Here is a 25,180-nt window from a genome sequence, read left to right on the forward strand (position 1 = left end):
TCAGCACGTTTCAGAGGTTGTAGCAAGTATAATTCATTAATTTTTATAGTCGAATAATATTCCATTGTATGGATAGTCCATATTTTACTTTCTTATTTCCTAATTCCGCAGTGAGACTGGTGCGGACTTCTGGGATGGGCCTAGGAGGTCAGGGAGGGAAGGAAAAGTCCCCTGTGATTGACAGGAAAGCACTGTACTGTGTGGGGGCCAGGGCGAGACTAGGGAATATAAGATTGTGTTTACTCGGGGCAGAGTTGACACAGACCAGTGTACAACTTTTTTGTGGGAAGCTGACTTCTTTTAGTTTCCCTTGTGGAGAGGGAAAAACAGTTGTTCATAAGGATGATGAGAGGTATTCAGGCAGAAGATAAACTTCCCCAGGGGTTGGAAAAGGTGCTTCTCAGTGGCACTCCACTTTAGAAGCTACCACGGTCTGGCTGGCGATGGCCATCTCTCCACGCCCCTCTCCCCGACAAGTTCAGAGGGGCCTAGGGCCACTGGGAGCACACATTCGCTGCTGGCAGAAGGGGAGTTACAGTTAAGCATGGTCAGTTGCTGAAAACTTCGATATACCCAAAAGGTAAACTGCGTTCAGACGCTTCCTGTGCGGACCTGGAGACCCAGCTACGGGGTAAGTAGTCGGAGGCACCCAAGGCCTTGGAGGGAGGCGGAGGCCGGGTGCCCCGAGCAGGCGGCCCAGGCGCGGAGCGGCCCGGGGCGGAGGGCGGAGCCCAGCGCGCGTCCGCCCCGCCCCGCTGCAGCCCCGAGCCCGGCGCGCGCTCCTAGGCGGGGCGGCGCGGCGCGCTGCCTGTGCGCGTGGCCCGGACCCAGCGGTGGCGTGCGCGGGCCGCGCGTGCGCGCTGCGGCGGCGGGGGAGAGGGGCGGCGCGGGCGCGCGTCTGTCAGTGACAGCGGGAGGGGGAGGGGGCCGGAGATGGTGGCGGCGGCGGCTGCGGCGGCGGCTGCTCTTCCGACATGAGGCAGCGGCTGCGGGAGGGCTGGCGGCGGGCGCAGCCGCAGCGGCATCTGTAGCTCGGGCAGGGCCCCTGGGGCGTGGGCGCGGCGTGCGGGCGAGCGGCGTGCGGGCCGGCCGGCGTCGCGGGAGTCGGGCTCTGCGGCAGCCCGCACCGCCGTCCTCGGAGGGGCCCGCGCAGTGGCCCGAGCTCGGCCCTGGGCGGGGGTGCGGCGCGTTGGGCTGCGGGCAGCAGGCCCTGCTAGACCGGCTGCTCAGACGGGCAGCCCGCCCTCGGGTTCCGCAAGCTCGCGGGCGGGGGCGCGGGCCAGGGGAGCCCGCTGGTGCTCAGCGGCGCGGGGACGGGACGCGGCGGCAGGAGCCGCAGGTCGGCCCGCGCGCTTTGACGCACCGGGCGCCTCTGCGGCAGGATGAAGCGCTGCTCGCCTCCGGCCGAGTTGTTTTTGCGAAAGCCGCTCCCGGTGCCCGGAGCGCTCAAGGTCTGAACTTCCCTCTGGAGCCGCAGTTGGAGGCGCGCGGGTAGAGGCCACCGGGCGACGGCGCCCGAGGGGGAGCGCAGCGCAGCGCGCCGGGGACCCAAGACTCAGCACCGCCGCGGCACGGGAACCCCGGGAGCACCAGGTACGGCCCGAGCGGTTCTGGCTCGCCTTGGCGCTTTTCTTCGCCTTTATGGGCAGTTTTTGTGAGCATATGGTGCCTTCCCAAGTGGCTCGCCAGAGCTCGCACTCGCGACAAGCACAGGTCGCGTGGCCCTCCGGGAGTGTGTGTAGTAAGGCCGCTCTAATTCTGCTGGTTCTGCCCGTAGGTACCCCTGACCCGGTCGGGAAAGGTTCCAAGAGCTCGGCAACATGGCTTCCTCACCCCACCAGCAGCTGCTGCATCACCATAGCACCGAGGTGAGCTGCGACTCGAGCGGAGACAGCAACAGCGTGAGGGTCAAGATCAACCCTAAGCAGCTGTCCTCCAACACCCACCCGAAGCACTGCAAGTACAGCATCTCCTCCAGCTGTAGCAGCTCGGGAGACTCCGGAGGGCTTCCCCGGAGGATGGGCGGCGGGGGTCGCCTGCGCAGGCAGAAGAAACTGCCCCAGCTCTTCGAGAGGGCCTCCAGCCGCTGGTGGGACCCCAAATTCGACTCCGTGAACCTGGAGGAGGCCTGTCTGGAGCGCTGCTTCCCGCAGACCCAGCGCCGCTTCCGGTACGCACTCTTCTATGTGGGCTTCGCCTGCCTTCTCTGGAGCATCTACTTCGCTGTCCACATGAGATCCAAAGTGATTGTCATGGTGGTCCCGGCTCTGTGCTTCCTGATGGTGTGTGTGGGCTTTTTCCTGTTTACTTTTACCAAGCTGTACGCCCGGCATTATGCGTGGACCTCGCTGGCTCTCACCCTGCTGGTGTTCGCCCTGACCCTGGCTGCGCAGTTTCAGGTTTGGACACCTCTGTCAGGACGTGTTGACAGCTCCAATCAAACTCTCACAGCCAAGGCGGCGGCGGACACTTGCTTATCTCAAGTGGGGAGCTTCTCCATGTGTATTGAAGTGCTCTTTCTGCTCTACACGGTCATGCACTTACCTCTGTACCTGAGCTTGTTTTTGGGGGTAGCCTATTCTGTCCTTTTCGAGACCTTTGGCTATCAGTTCCGAAATGAAGACTGCTTCCCCTCCCCAGGACCCGGGGCCCTGCACTGGGAGCTGCTGAGCAGAGCCCTGCTCCACGTGTGCATTCACGCGATTGGGATCCATCTGTTTGTCATGTCTCAGGTGAGGTCCAGGAGCACCTTCCTCAAGGTGGGGCAGTCCATTATGCACGGCAAAGATCTGGAAGTAGAAAAAGCCCTCAAAGAGAGGATGATTCATTCTGTGATGCCAAGAATCATAGCTGATGACCTAATGAAACAAGGGGATGAGGAGAGCGAGAATTCCGTCAAGAGGCACACCACCTCCAGCCCCAAGAACAGGAAGAAGAAGTCCTCCATACAGAAAGCGCCTATAGCATTCCGCCCTTTTAAGATGCAGCAGATTGAAGAGGTCAGTATTTTATTTGCAGACATCGTGGGCTTCACCAAGATGAGTGCCAACAAATCCGCTCATGCCTTGGTAGGTCTCCTCAATGATCTGTTTGGTCGCTTCGACCGGTTGTGTGAGGAGACCAAGTGTGAGAAGATCAGCACTCTGGGCGACTGTTATTACTGTGTGGCCGGGTGTCCGGAGCCCCGGGCAGACCATGCCTACTGCTGCATCGAAATGGGCTTAGGCATGATAAAGGCCATCGAGCAGTTCTGCCAGGAGAAGAAAGAGATGGTGAACATGCGTGTCGGGGTTCACACAGGGACTGTCTTATGTGGCATCCTGGGCATGAGGAGGTTTAAATTCGATGTGTGGTCCAACGACGTGAACTTGGCCAATCTCATGGAGCAGCTGGGAGTGGCTGGCAAAGTTCACATATCCGAGGCCACTGCAAAGTACTTAGATGACAGGTATGAAATGGAAGACGGGAGAGTTATCGAACGCCTTGGCCAGAGTGTGGTCGCCGACCAGTTGAAAGGTATGTGACTTTCTTTGCCACCCCACCCCCGTCTTGTTTGGATTTAATAGTAGTCACAATAATTGAAAAGGCTCTTTCCAGCACTAGTGTCTGGAGGCAGTTGGCTGTCTCAGAACACCTGACTGTGGGGGAGTTAGTATGCCTGTTTTCTAGTGAGTCAGATGTTGCAGACCTAGTCATACTGCAGACACCAGGACAGTGCTGACCTACATGAGACCTCAGAAGGAAGGAGAACTTTGAAAACTCACGTCCGCCAGTTGGCTGTTGATGTCTCTGAAAGTCTGGTGGAAAGCCCAGTGAATATGAGGGTATTGGAGCCCTTTGCAAGTTAGACCTTTGTAGCACTTAAAGAAATTGCCTTTAAATCCCATGCAGATGCTTTCCTGTCTCCTTTCACAAAACTGAAACCCCAAGTCCTTTTTCCTCTCCAGGTCTTGCTTTGCTTATGGTCAAAATCGGGGTAGGAAGCTGACTCTGTTCTGTGGGATACTGGAAAGTTAGACATACATACCTGCCAGTACACACTGCCTTTGGCCTGAATCAGCCAGTCTCAGTCTCTCTCTCCTCTCAAGTGTTTATTTCTGTCTTTCAACTTCGGTTCAGTGCATTGTTACTGTGATACTTGTCTTGCTTTATACAGTCGAGACTGCAGGACACAAGCTACCAGGTGGTCTGGAGGTGGAGCTCTTATGTCTCCCCTGCTCCCACAGGTTTGCAGCTGGCTGCCTGGCCTTAGTTCCAGGGTCCTTACTGTTCTTGGTATTTTTGCTGGGCTGCAGCTTACTTTATTTTCTTGTTTTTATATAAGACAAAAGTCTTTGAGATCTGGAAATGGGTGTATCAATTAATGGGACCCCAAACCAGGATTCTCAGTAATCTGCTACATTTCTTTACTCCATCCCCTGCAGTTTAAAAGAGTTCCCATGTTTTACTGTAAATCTTCAAGATTGAGGGAACATGTATTTTTACAAGTATAGAGAATTAACTTTGATTTTGAAAAGCTACATTAAAGCTGTATTGTGTTTTGTGGTGCCCAAATGCTGCATAATTACACAATTAAAAGCCCCGGGAGAGGGAGCCTTGGGAGGAGAAGTGATGGTTTAAATCGGAGTGGCTGAGTTTTACTAGTCCAGGCCATCCATCTGCCGTCTAGCGCTGCCGGAGTCCAGTGGGCGTTTCCTCCTGACCTGAGCTTCCCTGTCATTTATTTACTTGTACTCTGGCCAGGGTGGGTTTTCTTTCTCCTGAGCTTTCTTTATTGTTTTGATTAGTTGTTAAAGAATTTATGGACACAGTAGGAAAATTCTCACCTGAGAACGCTCTTCGTCTTCGTCTGGAGAGATTTACTGTTGCTGTTGACCGGCTCACATTTGATGCCTTGAGTTTCCTTGGAAAGATCTCACTGTGACAGGTGTCTTTCCGATGAAGAGTGTGGCGCCTGCTTCGGGGCTTCATGGTATCGGGATGTAAGCCCTCTTTGACATTTTGGCATCTCCAGACTGGTGCAGGACGGCACTGCAGTGTACGTAACAATACAGTGTGCTGGGTCAGAGGATAGTGAAAGCAGTTTTGTGAGGTGTACTTTGTGTGATGTATCATTTGGACTTCAAAAATAAAAATAGGTGTAGTTATTAAGTGTATTCAGTTATTAAGTTTCAAAGTCATTGAATTTTTGGAAATATCAGCGTTTGTTAATTTATTGGTGATTTTTATTTTTAATTTATAGGCCTAGGGTCTCAAAGAAACTCCCTCAAGAAAAATACAAAAAAATTCTAGAGGGATTTAATGAATTTTAAGTTTCAAATAGGGTATATTTAGTGAATTTAACTTTAAAACAAATACACATTATATACTTATAAAAAGTTTGTAAGTGGACAAGGAAGGAAAAAAATAAAGGGAAGGCTTAAATGAACTGTTACTGATTTTTAAATTCAGTATTCCCTCCCTGAACCATTTTCTCAAGACTGATTTGTTTGCTTTTCCCTGCTCATTTTGAAAATCATGTGGATAGGACTCTAGCAATAGCATGCATCTGCCCAAGTCTCTGACCCTTTTTGAAACTGTTTACCGCCTTCTTTTCCCCTGTTCCTCATTCTGGAATTGTGGCGGCATCATGGCAGGGACCTGTTTCTACCTGATGAATCTGAATGGAATGGTGGCCTCTTATTTCCTCACATTCACGTTTTCTCCCTCTCTTTTCCTCTTTGCCCCCTCTTTCTCTTTTTCCTGATTATAACACTCCTCTGTATGTCTGGTACTGTGAATGCAAGCATGGACCCGTGACAGTCCCCGGCCTTGGCAAGCTCCTGGTTGGCGGAGTTGTTTCGAGTGGGTCTACAAGTGTGGGGGGGCATCTTAGAGAGAGGCACATGTCTCATGAGTCCTGAGATCAAGTGCAGCTCTGCAGATGGGCAGAGGAAGAGAGCCGAGTACAGAGCAGATAGTATGGGCAAAAGCTGTCATCTGTGTTTCTCTGTGGCTTGGGCTTTGGACCCAGTTCATCAGGACCTCCGGGTGACCTCCCAGCAACGGTGACCTAAGGAGTTTGGATTTGATCCAAGCTCTCAAAGTGGGAAGGATCCCCTAATGGGGCTTAGGGAAAGCCAGGTGATCTGACCTGAAAACTTTCTCAGTTCTAGGGATTGTAGCCTGGAAGGCAGGGAGCCTGGGGATTAATGTGCTGTTTGAGCAGATCCTCGGTGAGGGGGTGGAGGCCTGAGGGATGATAACTGCAGTGTCAGTGGAGAGACAGCGTGTGAGTAGTAGTAAGATAACCGGGTGGGACCCCAAGCCAGGCTTAGTCGGAGGCTGGGATGGGGCGGTTATGTTTCTGGAACTGACTAGGAGATTGTCTGGAGTGAGGAAGGGTTGAGATGCCATTGCAGTATGGTGAGCATGGAAGATGAGGGATCTCGTTTATGAACGAATCTGGAAACCCTGAGCGACTCATTCACCCTTTCATCAGAGTCTGTGCTGTGCCCAGTTCCAGGTTCTGGGGCTACAGCAGGGTACAGAGTGGGTTAAAATAAATCCTGTTCTCATCTTATGAAGCCTGGGTTTTGAGTGAATAATTGGCTTTCTAGTTTCAAACAGGGCCGTTTCACTGGTGGAGTTAATAGAGAAGCCCAAGATTTTGGAAACAATCCACAGACAGAGTAACAGCAATTATAAAACTAAGGAGAAGGAGCTAAATTTGAGCTACAGGAAGAGGGGGCCTGCTGTAGTGCTGAGATAAACCTCAAAGCTGGAGGGATCCTGGCCCTTCTGTGTGCTGTGACCAGAGAGTGAGGATGCTTATCCACTGTGTTGGTTTTTCCTGTGGAGATGCAGAGTTGTAGAGGCAGAAATAGAAACTTAGAAGAAAGTGCCCCCAGCTGCCTTCTCCTCCCCATATGGGTAGGCTTAATTTTTGCAGAAAGAATTTCTGGTTGCCATCGCACCGTTAGACGTACAGATAAAGATGTTTCCACAGCCAAAATTTAGGCAGTGGAGCACCTGGGTGAGAAACTCAGAGCCTCCATCGACATTCTTGGGTAGGGTGTCTCCGACGCGTTGAGACACAGCCTCTCAGGAAGCAAGTGGCTTAGATAAGATGAGGCAGAAAATGTGGCCTCATAGCTGGCAAAGGAGACAGCAGCTGGCGGTGGAGCGGCCCCTGGGGATGCTTTTGAGACCTTGCGACATAGCCTAGGTTCTCCTTGCATTAATACCCCAGGCTGGCTCAAACTTTGCAGTCCTTCTGCCTGAGCCTTGCAAGTGCGGGCTGCAAGTGTGGACTGCAAGTGTGTGCTGCCATGCTGCTCTTTTCTGCGACTACCTTCTCAGGCCCTTTGGGACCAAATTACGTGGCTTCAAGTAAGTTGCACACAGCTGTTAATTCTCAAGATAAGCTTTTGGGTGGATTAACTTTTGGCAAGGAAATTAAGAACGAGGTTTGCTGAATCCCTGGTGGAATGCAGAAGAAGAGAAGGTAATATTTTAGGGTAGAATCACTAAGAAAGTTGAAGATGAAAAAGAAGTGTCCTAACAATCGCGTTTCTGTTGACTGGCCAGTGTCACATGTCTACTTAATCCTGGAAAAAGAAAGCCCTGCTGACTTTTCTACGCATGGGTAACTTGGGTGCAAGCCTTTTGGTTGGTGAGCGTGGTTTCGGTGTTTTGTCTGCTCATTCACCATTCCTCTGCTTTTCTGGTGGTGGCGAGAAGCTGTCGGCCACAAAGAGTGGGACCGAGTGGCGCTGCATCCACTGGGCTTTGACCTTCGTGTGCAGTTTGCATTGGGACACCTGAAGACCTTCCCAGCAGGATCCAGCATCACTGGAAGGGACTTTATAAAGGGATGTGTGTTTCCAAGTGGGAAGGAACTGACCTGTGAACTCTAGACTAGAAAGAGTTGAGCATCACAGTCTTAGCAATGCCTGGCCTGCACAGAGGGAGGGATGGGCCAGGGGAAGGGGCGGGCTTCCCCAGGGAGCACTGGAGAAGGCTGAGATGATAGTGCTCTCCTGACAAATCTGGTGCGCTGTGCCGACAAGCCGCCCGGTACCTAAACCAGACTTGCATTTGTGAAGGGAGCTGGACTTGAACTGCTTTTGGAAATCGGGGTGTTTACTGTAGTGTTCATAGTGTTGTACTCCTAGAGTATCTGGTACCCTGCGTTCTGACTTGAGTGGGGAGACTCAGTCCCTTGGAATAGATGAGAATGTCAGCTTTCTCCTTGATGCTGGCAGTACCAATGGAGGCATACCCGAAAACGGGACAGATTTAAGAACAAGGTGAACAAAATCCTAGGCCTGGGACAATCAGGCTTATGAGCCTTTCTGTGAGCCAGTAGCTCAAAGCTTTTGGTCTCAAGACACTCCTAAAGTATTAAAGTTACTGTTTATCTATAGATTTTCTTTTACCATATTAGGAACTAAAATTGAGAAATTTAAACAAATACTTTCAAAATAATAAACCCACAACACCATCACATTAAAATAAACAACATTTTAATAAAAACAAAAACATATATAAAAAGTAACTGTTTTCGGACATAAAGAATTGGTGAGAAGAGGAAGTCTGTTTAATGTCTGTGCTGATCAAAAGTGAATTTGAAGAATTATAGCCTCTGTATAGTGGAAATCGGCCACACCACTGTAGCTTTTTTGAGTGTGTCAGCCCGGTTGTCTTGACTGCCTCGGTGTGCCGTCTGGTCCTGGAGAGTGAAGGACACACGGCACATGTGTCCTTACACAGATCAGTCCTTGGGAAGCGAAGGAGCATTTTATTGAGATCATTGTGTGGGTATTTTCTTTGACTTCTCGCCAACACTAACAAACAGGAGTTTCTTTTCTTGTGTGTGTGGGGGGCACTTTTTGAGACAAGGTTTCTCTGTGTTGCTCTGGCTGTCCTGGTACTTACTCTGTAGACCAGGCTGGCCTTGAACTACCTGCCTCTGCCTCCCGAGTGCTGGGATTAAAGGTGTGCACCACCATCCCCTGGCCCCAAATAGGAGTTTCTTAAAGCTTAGGGACAACATGGAGCCCAAGGCCTGTGGTCTGTTTCTTTTGTATGCTGGCACAGAATGTTTTACTGGATTTTTAAATGAATTTTCTCTTCAGGAATGACTTTATAGTGACAGGCACTGGCCCTTTGGAGAATACCCGTTTCTCCAGTTAAGAAGATAGTCTAAGTGCTAAAGTCAGGACAGTCTGTCTGTAAACACCGGGAAGATGCTGACTTGACAGCCCCTGGCATATGCTTTCTAAAATTCTCATTTTCACTGCCGAGTTTGAACTTTTGTTTACCAGCAAACACTGTTGATTGCCTTGAAGGGACGACAGCCTGCCAGTACTCACGCTTGTTTGTAGTTTGTCTGTAGGTCAAGTACGGCCGATGCTCCGTGAGAAAGGCTTTCAGCCCCTAGCTGCATAGTGGCTCTCCTGACAGCGGGGGCCTTGCTGTGTGACACAGTGCTGGAGGCATGCTCCCATTTTATCACACACTATTAAAAAGACACAAACTCAAGGTTGAGATTGAATAGTCATTAATTTCCCCTGCTTCATCAAGGACATTCTTCAGTGACACTCTTCTCCTCTGCAAGCATGGGGTGGTGAGGAGTGCCCTGACATTACGGTTTGGTCCTGTTGTCTCGAGTGGTGGGGGGATTAGCATTTTTCACTCACCTCAGCTGTTGTAACACTGTGACACAACCATGCTGAAAAGACAAGTAAGTCTTCGCTCACAGATGCCCTGCTGTGTGATTAACAAAAAGATCACGGCTAGCCGTGTTCATCTGCTGTGCATGATATTATGCGTGAAAGCAGGTGTGGTGGAGCATCCCTGTAGTCTCAGCATGCAGGAGCTGGCGGCAGGACCACAAGTTCAGGGCCATCTGCAGTTACATAACGAGTTGAGGGCAGCCTGAGTTAGATGAAACCCTGTCACACAAAGAAAGAAACAAAACAAGACAGCGCTTGTATAGAGTGCCCAGTAGACATTGTCTTAGATGGGAAATAAGCTGCCGACGTGACAGGCATTTTCTAGTTCACGGCTTTGCTTTTCCTTCAGACTCTGTGAGGAAGTCCGTGTTGTCTTGCGGTTGTTTGCCGTGCCCGCTCTCGTGCGCTGTGATCTAGTGTTGGATGCCTGGCTTCTGACCCCCTTGGGTTCTGTTCTCTGTTCTGTTTCTTTACTGCAAGACCCGGACAAGCTGCCTGGGGCTCCGCAGCGCACAGGGAGCACAGACCCTCTGACAGGTCCTCTCTCGAGAGCGGAGGACCAGATGAGGCGACTCCAGTGGAGCACTGAGAGTGTAGTGACTTGTTTGCAGAGTGGTAGTGGCCATTCGGTCACCGAGAACCATTCGGTCACCGAGAACCAAGTCTCCCCGTCGGGGGCCTGTGTTTTGTCCTCACAGAAGGGCTCCTCTCCTGGCCATCCTCTGTTTGGGGAACACTGAAACCCAGAACACACCAGGGACCGTGACTCTGTCAGTCTCGTGAATTAAAAAGGGCAAGTGTCCAAACTGCAAACCCTGATAGCTTGCTCTGGTTACACTGTAGCTGCTGAGCTTGGCTCTTCCTCAGTGGAACCCCCTGGGAGCTCGGCAATATTGTTTTTGGGCAGCTTCAAGTCCCTACAGCTTTGAGGTACTTAAAATGATGTGGCCCTAGATCATTGAGGAATTATGGGAAAAGCCTCTGCTTTGCGAGCCTGGAGATATGGCTGAAGTTTAAGCGAAAGCTGTTATTCTACTGTAAACTCTTTTATTTATTCACTAAATATTGAAAGAGTTCCTACCATTGGTGAGGCATAGACAAAGCCCCAGAGACAGACTGCGGTCCTTTCCTGGAGCACGTGACCTGCATGTGTGAGGAGGCCCCCGTCAAATGCCACACGACAACTGTGCACTGAACTTGCCAGTGACACAGTATGAAGGAGGCTATGCAGGAGGGACTTTTATTGTCTCCATTTTGTAAGTGAGGGAGGAAGTAGGGAGAGGCTCAGTAACTTGTAATGTTCAAGCAGCCAGAAAGAGTTACTAAGTGGTTAATCCAGCACTTACATCCAAAGGAATGTATCAGAAAACATGAGTGCCCACCTCATTGAGTCGTAGGGATTAAGTGTTAAGTACAAGTCAAGTGCTTAGAAAGGACTTGGCACACAGGAACTCTCATCAGAGACTAGGTCCACGAGCTGATGGTATTGAAAGCGGTGATTCTTATTCAGCGGCATCCTGAGCAACTTACCTTTCTCTGCCTCTTTCCAGTTCACACAGCATTTTTACACGTTGTCCCAGCCGCTGTGAAATCATATCACCGTAATGCATGTGTAAAGGATTTTTATTTCATTGGCCTTATTCCTTCCAAGCTTTTTTATTTTTGGTTGGTTCTTTTTAAAATTTTTTATTTTATTTATTCTGTGTGTGTGTGTGTGTGTGTGTGTGTGTGTGTGTGTGTGTGTGTATGTGTGAGAGTGTGAGTGTATACACACCCATTCGTACTACTGTTGTGCACATGTGGAATGTGGAGGCCAGAGATCTTTTGAGATTGGTTCTTTTTCTTTCAACATGGGACCCAGGGTTGAGCCCAGGATTGAACCCGGGGGCCCCAGGCTTGTGTAGCAGGTGTCTTTACCCACTGGGCCATCTTGCCATCCCTGTTTCAATTTGGTTTTTTAAAAGAAGAGATTATTTTTAATTATACATGTGTGGGGGGCTTGCCTGAAGAGGCCGAGGCATTGGATCCCCAGCTATAAGCTGCCTGTGTACGTACACTGGGGACCAAAGCTCTTAACCTATGGGCCATCTCCCAGTCCCCAGTTAGTTTCTTAACAGCCTTTCAAGGTAACAATGGCTTTTTCCACGAATCCATATAGGCGTGTCTTTATATTACTTGATATTGCATCCCATTACAGATTTCTGTGAACTATCTTTACTTTTGTTTTTCAAGACAGAGTTTTTCTGTGCAGCCCTGGCTGTCCTGGAACTCTCTCTGTAGACCAGGCTGGCTTTGAACTCAGATCTGCCTGCCTCTGTCTCCCCTGTGGGAGACCTCCACTTTTCCCCCCAGAGGGTACTCTTGAGGAGGGAGGAGGGAGAAATATTTAGATAGAAGGAGAGAGGGGAGAGAAACAGATAGAAACACAGGATAGCCTCGGGAGGGCCTGGGTCATTATCCAGAGGCCCCTCCTGTGTCTTCTAAAAGGCTATTTATAGGAATGCCAAAGGGTGGAGCAAAAGACGTCCCTCTAGCTCAGCCAAGTGTGGACCCTTCCAATCACCTAGAAACCATGCACATGGTCAAGCAATCCTCTAATGCAGCCCTGCTGGGTAAAGCAGACTCAGATCTCACTAGGAAACCTTTGTGGGCTTCCACACTCCTGAGTGCTGGGATTAAAGGTGTGCGCCACCACTGCCCAACTGAAATATTTTTATTTTTGATTATGTGTGTGCATATGTGTCTGTGTGGGCATATGTGCATGTGAGTTCATTGCCTGTGGATTTCAGAAAAGGGTGTCAGCCCCCTGGTACTGGAATTACAGGCAGTTGTAGGTCAACCGACAGGTGCTAGGAACTGACTTCAGGTCCTCTTGAACGGCAAGCCCCTAACTGCTAAGCCACCTCTCTAGTCTCTCCTTACAGAGTACCCTACTTTCATACCCAGTCTGTATCATCTTAAGCACACGGGGGCTCCCACAGCTTGAATGCCATGTCCTTTTCATCCAATCCCAGTAGCTTATGGTAGATTTTCTTCTCAGTAGCATTTGTAAGTAGCACAGAAATTATAGGTATTGAAATCTCATTAATTCAGTTTTTCTGATATGTTTATACAGAGAGACAGCTAAAGTTTACCCTATCCTGTTTTGAAAAGAAAATTAATAGCGTATACATGTTTACATGAAGAAATAAACCACAGAAGAAAGCCATGTTCATCTCCCAGCTATTGGGAAGCTCTAGTTTGCGTTCTTGCAGTTGGCAATTATGAAGCAACGAGGCATTTATTTTCACAATATCTTCCCACTGAGGTCTGCTGAAGGACATGTGTCTGTGACTATAGATAAATAGCAGCGAAGAACAGTAAAAAGAAAATCCCCACACTAAGATGACAAGGACCTGTTTGTAGACTGAGGAGTATACTCAGGACAGCTGTGGATGGTTCCAGAAGCAACTCCAGTAGTTCCCTTCTTAGGAGTCGTGTTATGAACAGTGCCTCCTGGGAAGGAGTGCTGGGTACTCTCACTTCCCTCAGACATTCTTGTGTTTGACTTACTTGTTCGTGGGTGGTGTTTTTCCCCTCTGCTGCAGATAAGGGCTTTTCACAGTTTTAGCACTGTTGACATATTGTAGCCGCTCAGTGGTCACACTCAGCCCTTTCTCTCTCCTGGGTTGCACATCTGTGGATTCAATCAGATAGAAAATATTCAGAAAAAAATATGTACAGTCTTTTCCTTCCTTCTTGTCTGTATTCCATAAACAATCTAGTATAATACCTAGTATATACCTGCAGTATAATATCTATATCACTTACATCATATTAGGTATTGCTAGTAATCTAGGGCCAACCGGGACGCAGGAGGGTATGCATATATTATGTGCAAATGTTGTGACTTTTTATCTAAAGGATTGGAGAATTTATGAATGGACACTGGTATCCATGGAGGTCCTGGAAGCAGTCTCCCTGCCACCCCACAAACACTAAGGGACCCCCACTTGGCTTTGAAAGTTTGAGAACCATTTTTTAAATGTCGTAGAGGAAATGTGAAGTAAATACAATTGTTTAAAAACAAACTCCCCCCCCCCCCCCCCCCCCCCCGCACGTGTGCACGCGCAGGTCACAGGGCAGCCTTGGGTACCAGTCCTCATCTTCTCCCTTGCTCCTGTCTAGTGGAGGAAATATTTCTCCAGCTTCTGCACGCTACATTGTGGACACTGTTGAGTGCTTAGCAAATCTTGGAAGCCCTGGATTCAGTCCTCATCACAAAAGAACCCAACCCGAACAATCACCCACCTGCAGCCTCTACTCAGTCAACTACCCAGCCATTCCCAGCAAAGCCTGCTGCCCTCTGCGGCCTTCCAGTTTGTCCTGTGTAGCTGTGGAGTGTAGTCTGACACGGAGCAGCATCCACTACTGAGTTTAATCTTCACCAGAGGATAGGGGCTTGACAGGAACTGGAATGGGTGATGGCAGGGAGAGCCAGTCAGGACATGGCCTGGGCATGTGAAAGAAGGCCGTGGGCACCAGAGCGGCAGCTTCTGGCCTGGGGTGTTCCTGTGGCCGGAAGGCCAGGGGAGCAGCCTGGGCTGTGGGGCAGGAAAGCACAGGATTAGGAACTGAGGAAAATGCAGGGTTAGTTCACTCAGGCAACTTGTGAGCTTTTTCGAATGGAGGTTTCAAGAAGTGGATTTATCTTGAATAATTTTATATCCTTGATAATTCTTATGTCATTTATGTATGTGAAAAACCAGGATCACCTGCTCACCTACCCCCTTTTTGAGGGAGTGAAGCTACAGGTTAGTTGCTGCACATAATTTCCAGGATTTTTATGTAATGCTATTAAATTCTGTTCAATTTTTTTCCTTGCAAAGGGGGAAAATGTGGTACAAAAATAGCTTTTCAGTCATTTGTTTCCGTGTTTGATTTATTTGGGAAGTATTAGCTTACCTTTTTTTTTTTTTTTTTAAAAAACAATCTGACCTAGAGAGAGGAAGAAAACCCACAGGCATCTGATTTATATTTTTGTATATGGGCATTAAAGCTATGGCATTTTAAGTAAATGTTGTTGTGTAATATTGATCTGGTTAATTTTACCCTGCTAAGTGTCTCTGCTTGAAAGTGTGGGTGGCTCTGTGTTTGTGACTCTGTGTAACTGAGTTCTTATCCCCAGGAGAAGATGTTTCTTAGGCATTGTGGTTCCTTCCGTCTTACGAAGGAGCTGTTTGGACACAGGGATTAATCGCATTTGTGAAATGGATATGCTCTGGAGATTAGCTCTCCACGTTAAGATGCTTCTCCACCCCAACTTTAGCATGTTTGGCAGAGCTCGCCCCGCGCCTGCTCAGTCTTCCTGACTTTCAGATTTCTCCTGTTTATAAAATGTAAACTTTGAAGTGGCTGTGCCTTAAGGTCCCCACTGTCCTCTAGGAATAGCTGAGATTCTCTCAGGATTGGAAAATAGTACTTTTCTTAATACGGAGAAGTGGTTTCCCCTTTGTCCGTTCGTTTAAACCAGGAACCCTCATTTAGACAAATTTAGCATAGGGAAACTCAGATTTACAGAACCACTAAATTATGGGGTGTGTTTGAGATTCTTAACTTCATAGAGGACTCTTTGCTGCCTTTAACTATAAGTAAGGGTGAATTCTAAAAGTATAAATTTACACATGGGTTTTCAGGATCACATTTGTTATATAAAGCAAGAGTATCCCATGAGGACCCCCACTTGGCTTTGAAAGTTTGAGAACTGCTTTTGAAATAGCTTGGAGGAAATGAGGAGTGAATATGATTATTTAAAAGATGTGCTTTTTTAAAAAAATCTTTGTGTGTGTGTGTGTGGTGTGGGGAGTGGGTTGGGGTGCTGGGCTGGGGAGTCAGGAGGTAGAAATACATGTGAAGGTCAGAGGGCTGCCTTGGGTGTTGGTCCTTGAGACAGGATCTCTGTGTTGGTTGCTGCACAAGGCTGGGTGACCTGGGAGCTTCTGGGAATTTTCCCTCTCTGCTTCCTGTCTCGCCTTAGGAGCTCTGGAGTTACAGGTGTGTGCCACCACGTCCACCTTTACATGAGTTCTCCTTCGCCTGTATGTGAGTTCTGACCTGACATTATGTCAGAGATCAGAAGATTAGTTGTCCATAAAATGAATTTCATGGTGTTTACAAGTTTTTCATTAGTGGGAATGGGCAAATATTGGATTAATAAGGTCCTTACCAAGTGTGCCATTCCGAAGTTACCTGCTTCTGTCTTTCCCCAGGCTGCCTGCCATTTATAGTATGTCGGACTTGCAGGTCCTCCTGTGAGCCCCCAACCTGGATAGTATAAAGATGTTTACATGCTTCCTTCTGCATATTTTACATCACTTCCATCACCGGTGTGGAACATTTTACCCCCCTGCCCCCACATGCAGTGGAGAGAATGTACTAGGACAGGAACAGAGAGCCCTGAGCATGCCGCTGGGCACCACCCTTCTGCTTTGTTTATCTGGATGAAAGCTTGTCCTTCTCTTCTTGCGTTTCTTATCCTTTCTAAGGAATAGCAAGGGCACTCCTGGCAGGGAAGGTAACATTTGCTGTGGTTTGCAGGCCTGGTGAAATAAAGTAGCAAACGGAAAATGCTCTGTTTGGTTTTGAGACACAGTGTTGTCATTGAGTACCTGTGTCCCATGACCTGTGGGCAGATTTAACCTCCACGGAGGCCAGAGTGGTGAGAGACCCTAGTTGCCCTGAGAGTGCAGTTGAGCAGAGCCTGGCAGCCTGAGTCAGTCTCGGAGGTCCAAAGTGACTGGGGTTGTTCTTGTCAGCTTGGAAGATTAAGAACCTTAGGCTTGCCATGCAAACGAGATACTTCAGAGGCATTTCCTCGTCTTTTACAAACATTTCCCAGAGAATCTCTCAGCTGGAATGACTTAGCACACTGTTCTTTCTGGCTCAAGAGAGAAATTTTTATCACGAGGGCTTTGAGAGATGATGGTTCTAAGTTGTCAGCTTGTCCCTCTACCGTAGCTGGGAGTTCAAGTGGAAATGTTTGCTTTCCTAGCTCTGGCTGGGGTGTTACTTTATTTAGTAGCAACTGAGTTTCTGATGCCTCCCTTGGAGGCGCTCCCCGTTGCCGTAATGTTTCTGTCTCTTCAGCAGTCTTGGCTGAGGTGTGTGAACTCTTTTTTGATTTACTTTTTCATATCAGATTTTTTTTTTGAGATACAATTTACATGGCATGCTATTTTCCTATGTAAAGCATTCAATAAAATGGGTTTTAAATTACATGTACTTATTTATGTGTGTGTGTGTGTGTGTGTGTGTGTGTGTGTGTGTGTGTGTGCCAAAGCATGCATGTTAAGGTCAGAGGACTGCTTGTGCTAGTCTCCTCCCTCCTCCTACCATGTAGATCCTCAGGATTGGATTTAGGCTGTCAGGCTTGGTAGCACACACTTTACCCCCAGACCATCTCATCAGCCCAATTCAGTGGGTTTTGTTTTTGTTTTTAAATAGAGCAGTGTGACTATTACTACAATCAGTTCTTGGAATTTTATCACCCGTTAGCTGTCACTTCCCAGTCTCCCCGTGCCTGCCTCCCAGCCTCTGTTTCTGATGGTGCAGAGCCTGCAGATATTTCTTTCATACAAGTAGAATCGTTGGACCTTTGATGTATTGCATCTTTTGCTAGATATCATATGCCCCTGCCCCACGTGTTGAAGATCACAACTAGGACCCTACATGTGTTAGGCAAGCACTGTACTGGTGTAGCCACAGCCCTGTGCTTCCTGACTTGGGACATTGTAACAGGACTCAGCATATCACAGCAGGAAGGTAGCTCCCTTTTATTTGTCCATCCGTCCGTAGATGGAAAAGGTATTTATTCTTTTCTGAAATAAACAACCAAGCTGATTAAAGATAAGTTGAAACAATGAGGAACTTTTATTAATCAATAATATATCATGACTAGGGTGTAACTTTTTTATTTTTGCCAATGTTTATGGGTTTTCCTGAAAGCATGGTTAATGAGAATTAGTAATGGATTATACTTGGATGTACATGTTCATATAACCAGTTTAGTTAGGTTTTTTGTTTGTTTGTTTAAAAATAGCCTTTCTTCTAGGCTTATTCCAGGTTGATTAAACACTAAGTTCTTGGGGCTCTTCGCTGTCTTCCAGCCGGTTCCTTAATAGATGGTTTTAGGGGAAGCATGTGGTTGAATATGAAACTACTCTCATTTGATATTTGATATTTGATATTTTGTTGATGTAAGTACCAATTATAGTAAGTTTTTTTGGATGTCTGGGTTTTCTGAAGATTTCATCCATTAGTCAATGAAAAAAAATTCCTTCCTCCTTATTTATTTTGGAGACAGAGTCTCACTTTGTAGTTCAGGCTGGCCTTGAATTCTTGGCAAGTTTCCTGCCTCAACCTCCCAAGTGTTGGGATTTCAGGCATGAGCTACCATGCCTGCCCGGCAAGTTTTCCTGTTTTAACCCATTTAAACATCTGGTTCTACATTTCTGCAATGTATGAAACAGTTTCATAAAAATGAAAAATGCCAAATAAAATGTAATTTTCTTGATGACTCAGTTATTTTTACTACTTCTTATTTGGCCTTTACTAATACAGCAATTTCCTTTTAAAAATAGGATTTTTTTTGCTTTACTTTAAGCAAATGAAGATTGCTCCATTTTTCCAGTCCTTACATTTTAAAAATTAATTTTTCTACTTACCCTCTTGCTGTCAATTTTCACATAAGTGTTTATGTTTTCTTACGGCAAGTTTGCTCAGGCTTTTACATTGGTCTATAAAAACAAAACAAAAAACATTTAAACATGTTCATCCTGCTGAGATAGTCTGATTAAAAGGACTAGGAATTAGACCTAGGCTTGGTGCTACTGGCCTATAATCCCATGACTCTGGAGGTAGAGGAAGGAGCATTAGGAGTTCAGGGTCATCCTTGGCTACATAGGGAGTTCAGGGCCAGCCTGGACTGACTATACGAGACCCTGACTTAAAACAGATTAAAAAAAAAAAAACCTAGAAAGCAAACAAAAGGACTAAGAATTCTATCTTTGTGTCATTTTTTGTATAAATTTTGAATAAATGAAGTTACAAGTTACATGAATTCAGAATAAGTATGTCACTACAGAATTTTTTTTTTTTAGTATCTAGGTATTTGTTTGTTGATTTGAGACCAGGGCTATATAGCCCAGTTTTGCCTCGACGTACTATCTATCCAAGGCTGTCCTTAGACTCCCTCCTTTCTATTTTCTCCAAAGCCACCATACCAGGCTTTTGGGAGGCTATTTTTTAAAGGGAGGGAGAAAGAAATTTCATTGAAATTTGTATCTTAGTCAATACAGCATGTTTTCCATAGGACCAAAAAGTTGATTTCTTTTATGTATTTAAAAATAAAAGATGGTAATTCTAGGCCAGATTCTGTAGTTGTTAATTAACTAGAGTTAATAATGAACTCCATAGCAGTTATATTACAAATCTAAAATGTGAGCATTACAGAAAGGCTGATTTTTATTAAAGTATACCAGAATTTTGCAATAGTATTTTTGCAGAATTTCACAAGAAACATCTGGAAAACTGTTACACATATAGCAATTTTGTGTGCGCTCTGACACACGGCCAAGGAGAGCTGGATACCTGTCTTCTCTTTGGTTTAAGCTGAAGGTGTGTGTAGAGTTCTCATCCTGGGAATCTTGTCACCTGATGTTCAATGGTGCTGACAGTGCTGGCCTGTCATATGTGTTGGGAAGACCTGAGCTTGTGGAAGGGCCCTGTGCACAGCTAGCTTGCTCCGTGCAGGCTGTCGGTGCCTTCATTGTCAGTGTAGTGTGTCATTTAAAATTGGTGTGTAGTTACCTTGGCAATTTGAGTATCTATTTTCTCCTTGGAAAAGAGGATGTGGATTAGGGTCGATGAGATCATGTATATAGAGTTATTGGTCCTACTGGGTATTCAGAGAACATTGATTTTACCCTACTGCCCTCTCCAAAAAGCCCATTTTTTTCAGCACTCAAACCCGAGTATTTGATGCTACCCCATGAGAAATTCTGTAGGGCTCAGAATGTACCTGCATCTCACATCAGACATGCTAGCCAAAGGGAGTACAGCAGCCCTCATTCTGACCTTTAGGGCTGGTCCCTTAATCTCTGGTGGAACTCTGCCCTTCCCGGGGCTTCCTTAAACTGTAATCTCAGTGCGCCACTGTCCAGAGCCTCCAGGCTGTGACCCTGGTGCAGGGCAGCATGCTGTGACGGCCACTCAGAGGCACACTCAACAGCCGGAGTAGGTATTGATGGCTGGAGTTGGTCACTTTTTCATCCGTCGTGACAAAAGCCCCTGCCTGAAGGAACTTACCCTGAGGTGAGGAGGACAGAGGCAGGGGCAGTGGTGACCTGTAGGTGTAGGTGGGACTCAGATGCCAGAGTGAGTGCAGCTGTGGTGCAGCTGTGGTGACAGCTGCATTAGTCTGTAACAGGTACTTAGCAACGGAGTCTGGTATAAGACCACATTAGTGGGTGGTCCATGCCTGTCATCCTGGAACTCAGCTGAGTGTCTAGGCCAGCCTGGCTGAGAAAAAAAAACCCTGTCTCAAAAAACAAAAACAAGACAAAAAAAAAAAAAAGCTGGGCATGGTGGTCCATGCCTATAATCCTAGCTTGTAGGACTCTACAGCAGGAGGATGGCTGGGAATTCAAACCCAGCTTGAGCTAGAGTGAGCCCTGTGCTCTGTTACAGGCAGCCTTTTCAGGGTTCACAATCTGCCACTCCTCCAAGCCTTGTTGTTATTTTTTTGGGTTCTCTATGCTCTGTTAACTTTTTCATGGAAGTGAAACATGAAGCCGCTTTAAAGCAGTCGGTGCCATGATGTTGAGTAGGTTCACACTGTGCTACTGTTACCTGTGTGCAGGGCCAGTACTTTCAGCACCCCCAAGAAATGCCTTGTCCCCATGAAGCAGTCATACCCCATTTTCCCAAAAACCGAACATTCATCTTTATATCTCCAGGAGTCACACACTCTAGACATTTCATACAAGTGCAGTCCTACAACATGTGACCTCTGTATCTGGATTCTCCTGATTATTATATATTTTCAAGTTTAGTCTGTGTTGTAGCCCAAGTCATCATTTGATTCTTTTTTATGGCAGTGTAATGCTCCGTTGTAGTGGAGACCACATTTTATTTATTTATCCATTTATTAACAGACATTTTGGTGGTTTTCACCTTTTGTCTCTGTGGTTAGTGCAGCTATAAGTATTTGTGAACAACTTTTTATGAGTACATGTTTTCAGTTCTTGTGTGTTTATGCCTTCAACTAGATTTACTGGGTCACCTGGCATAGCTTTTTGACAATAATCTGCCAGTTTCAAACCAGTAACTTACAAAAGAACAGTATAGAAAGTCACATCTGCCAGCTGGATGTTTGGGGAAACATTCCAAAGGCTTAGAGTGAAGCCTCAGTTCTAGGAATCATACAATCCTTTTGTTTGTTTTGTGGTTTCTTGTTGTTTTTGAGATAGGGTCTCACTGTGTAATGCTGGCTAGCCTGGAACTTGCTATCAATCACGCGGTGGCTACGAACTCACAGATACCCTCCTGCTTCTGCCTCCTGAGTACTTGGATTAAAGGCATGCTCAGCCTGTTTGCTTTTTGAGACAGGTTCTCAATGTGTGGCCCAGACTGGCTTTAAACTTTTGATCTCCTTCCCTCAGCCACCAGAGTGTTGGGATTGTGGGTATCATTGTACTTGGCTTTGAATTATGTAATCTTGATAGAATTACTTTGTTGACAATAAGTTGAAGTAATATTGTGATTAAGATGCAGTTATAGCCGGGTGGTGGTGGTGGAGGACACATTTAATCCCAGTGCTGGGGAAGCAGAGGCAGGAGAATCTCTCTGAGTTCAAGGCCAGCCTGATCTACTGAGCAAGTTCCAGGATGGCCAGGGCTCCATACACAGAGAAACCCTGTCTCAAATCCAACTCCACCCAAAAATGCAGGTATAGTGCAGATCCAATATTGAGAAACTTTTTTGATGTGTCAATATGAGTGCTTTGAGATTATGTGGTAAACAGTACCTAAGGCAAGCTTTAAAAATGCTATATAGGGGCTGGAGAGATGGCTCAGAGGTTAAGAGCACTGGCAGCAATTCTAGAAATCCTGAGTTCAATTCCCAGCAACCACATGGTGGCTCACAACCATCTGTAATGAGATCTGGTACCCTCTTCTGGCATATAGGCATATATGCAGGCAGAACACTGTATACATAATAAATAAATTTAAAAAAAGAAAAAATGCTATATAAATATAGAATATCCCAAACAAATCTAGGAACTTGAAGTATCTGGATGTAGTGTAGTAAGATGAGGCTTCCCCTCCGGTCCACAATCTCCTGTGCCCAGCTGGCCTGTGCTTTTCTTGCCAGCTGCCCTGAGAGCCTGGGACACGGATACTTTCCATAGCCGGCCTCGTTCCCACACACTTCCTTAATATAGAACATTTTCAAAAGAAACACTGGCTACTAGGGAGCTTTGCTCCCAAACATGGTCATTGGTTCATAGTTCATTTTATTTTGTTTTCATGTAGTTAAAACAAGGGATAATATGTAAACTTGTCAGCATAACTGAGTGTCATTATGGCTTAGGGTGAAAAAGGAGAAAATGGAGTTTTGAGTCAGTAGAGAAAAGGCAAAGTCCCTCTGCTGCTGAACAGGTGACGTAGGTCAACAAGGCCTTGCTGAGAAGTTGGGGAGGGTGGGAATGCCCACAGGGCATGAAGGAATGCCCTGACACTGACCTGGGCTGGACTCCCTTGCCCAGCCAGTGGCATTAACTCTCCACTGGTGTGTTTTGGCCCACTTGAAAAGATGACTTTGTGAGCCAGCTCAGAATGGGTCTAACACGGCCCGGTCACACCCACTCCTCTGCACTGTGGACGGTCACCAAAGCTGCTAGACAGCCCGGTCACAGAGTCCCAGGAAACGTCTACTGTTAGCTGGGACTTGATGCCTGGAGATCAGATTGGTCTGGGTGAGTGGTGCTTCCCCAAGAGTCAGGGGAAGCCAGAATGGGTGTCAGGCGGAGAATGTGCTGGAAGGTACTGTGTAGTCAGGCTTCATTTTGCCCTGTTTTGTTTTGTCATGGTATATTTGGGACAAAGTCTTGATGTGTAGCCTGGAACTCACTGTGTGTTACAGACTGGCTTCAGACTCACAGCAGTCCTCCTGCCTCTGCTTTCCAAGTGCTGATTATACAGGCATGTACTATCACTTCCAGTTGCTGATTTTGTTTTAAACTTTAATATTTTTTTTGTTTTGAGAATTTTGTACATGAGTACTAACAACGCTACTTGTGATTTTTTTTGAAGCCACCTTTGTGAGCATCCATCGGCTGAGCACAGGTTTTGAATGCCTGTTGTAGATAAAGACATGAGGTCACGCTCTCAGAATCTCCCAGACTGCCTGGCTCTGCTGGTGGGGGTGTGAGATTGTACAGCTGTTGTGGACAGCAGTGTGGCAGCTCTCAGAGGGGAGACACAGCGTTACTGTGTGCCCCACAGGTCCCCTCTCGGGTCTGCATCCAGAAGCACTGAAGACACACTCATGCAGAAACTGGTGCACAGCTGTTCACAGCAGCCAAAAAGTGCAGCCAAATGTCTGTCAGTGGGCGGATGGATGGACAAAGTGTGGAATATCTACATGGTTGAGTATTATTCAGTCCGAAAGTGGAATGGCACTCAGGTGCATGCCACAGAGTAGATGAACCCTGGAAATTTGCTGAGGGAAAGATGCCAGGATCCAGAGCAGTGGAATCCTAGAACTAGAAAACAGATGGACGGCTTGGGAGGAAGAGGAGTGCGTGCTCCGTGGGAACAGGGTTCTCGTCTTAGTATGGTGAGCAGTGTTCTGAGGTCAGATCGGTGCACGCCTGTCATCCCAGGAAGGTGCCTCTTTGGCTATGAGTTCAAAGCCAACCTGGGCTACAGAAACTCAGGATGGAGGGAGGGAGAGAGAAAGAGATAGCTAGATAGATAGCTACGTAGATAGATAGATAGATAGATAGATAGATAGATAGATAGATAGATAGATAGATAGATAGATAGATAGATAGATAGATAGTTGGGTAGGTAGGTAGGTAGGTAGGTAGGTGGGTAGGTAGGTAGGTGGGTAGGGTAGGTAGGTGGGTGGGTGGGTAGGTAGGTGGGTAGGTAGGTAGAGAGATAGATGATAGATCTGAAACTGCTTATGTGGTGGCTGCCAGCTGTACTGAGGATCACTGAATTTTATACTTGAGTGAGTTGCATGTTTTATGGGTTGTATTTAAGTGCAGCCATTACCAAATGCCAGAGCAATGCTAACAGCCAATTAGACACTATAACATACTAGGACAAGGCAAGCCTAGATTGGCAGTGCACACGTGTAATCCCAGCATATAGGAGACTGTGGCACTGAGGCAGGAGCGTCTCTGGGATTTTGAGCATCACTAACCTGGTCTACTTAGTGAATTCCAGGACAGCCAGGACTACATAGTGAGTCTCAAACCACCTTTCCCACAAAAGAGATAATGATTTATGTAGATGTAGAACCGAGGGGTGTGAGATGGATGGTGCTGTTGTAGCCTTCTCAGAGAGACCGAGATCTTGGTTTGAAGTCAGGACACAGTTTAGCAGATTCAGTGTCTTCATTTATCAGAGTTGTGTAATTTAGGAGGCCTGATCTGGGTTAACCATGAGACCATCTGTAAGCAAGGCGCCAGTGTATTAAGTTACCTTGGGGGATAGGATGTACTTTTCCAGTGTCAAGAATATTCCTCCCCAGTGCATGGGGCACTCCCTCCGTGGTCCCAGAGTATCTGGTAGTAATGTGTCTACTGACAGAGCAGAGCTGTCTTACTCACTCAGCATATCTTATCACAGGCTGAGAACTTGAGTATCTTCCTGAGCTGTGCAGGGTGAGCTCCACCATGCTCTTTTCTTTGCTTTTCTTAAGAGAGAAGGTGCTACGAGACAATCCATGTGCAAAACAAAGCCTCTTTATAATGTGTGCAAATGTGTGTAAAGTTTAGATCTAACTATGTATGAGGTTTAGATTAGCAGGGTGCAGATGAAGGCAATCTATTAATGGAGCATGGACAGACAGAATCCACAGCCTGGTAGCCCCCTTCCTAAGGCAGGGGGTGTGGTGGGGAGAGGCTGTTGATTGGAGAGAACAAAGAGAGGCGTTTCTCCAGAGATGGGCCTGCTAATTCCACTAGCTTTGCTCATATTCATGTGGCCTAGAAGTACTGTGATCTAGATTGGAAAGGACTACTTCAATATGGAGTCAGTGTGGACATGCTGATGAAGGGGGTGGTTGTTACCCATCTTAGAAGTACAGAACAATAGTCCCAGGAAGAGACTCAAGTTGGGTCAGCTGATGAGATTGCTGTCAGCAAATAGGCAGGAACAAGATGGGCAGATACTGATGGTCCATTATGG

The 25,180-nt window shown here is 47.1% G+C and overlaps 1 protein-coding gene across 2 annotated transcripts in view; it reads left to right on the forward strand.

Annotated features, from left to right (window-relative positions):
• Positions 1-1,294: 1,294 nt before the first annotated feature.
• Adcy9 (adenylate cyclase 9) overlaps positions 1,295-25,180 on the forward strand; it is a 133,327-nt gene continuing 109,441 nt past the window's right edge. The window contains exons 1-2 of one of the 2 annotated variants that reach the window (XM_006984700.4): positions 1,295-1,593; positions 1,778-3,516. In XM_006984700.4, coding sequence (XP_006984762.2) covers positions 1,821-3,516 — 1,696 coding nt within the window. In that variant the 5' untranslated portion in view covers positions 1,295-1,593; positions 1,778-1,820. The remainder of the gene's footprint in view (positions 1,594-1,777; positions 3,517-25,180) is intronic. The other variant, XM_006984699.4, reaches the window with a different exon arrangement.

Source organism: Peromyscus maniculatus, chromosome 8 (assembly GCF_049852395.1).
Source record: "Peromyscus maniculatus bairdii isolate BWxNUB_F1_BW_parent chromosome 8, HU_Pman_BW_mat_3.1, whole genome shotgun sequence".
Taxonomy (NCBI): domain Eukaryota; kingdom Metazoa; phylum Chordata; class Mammalia; order Rodentia; family Cricetidae; genus Peromyscus; species Peromyscus maniculatus.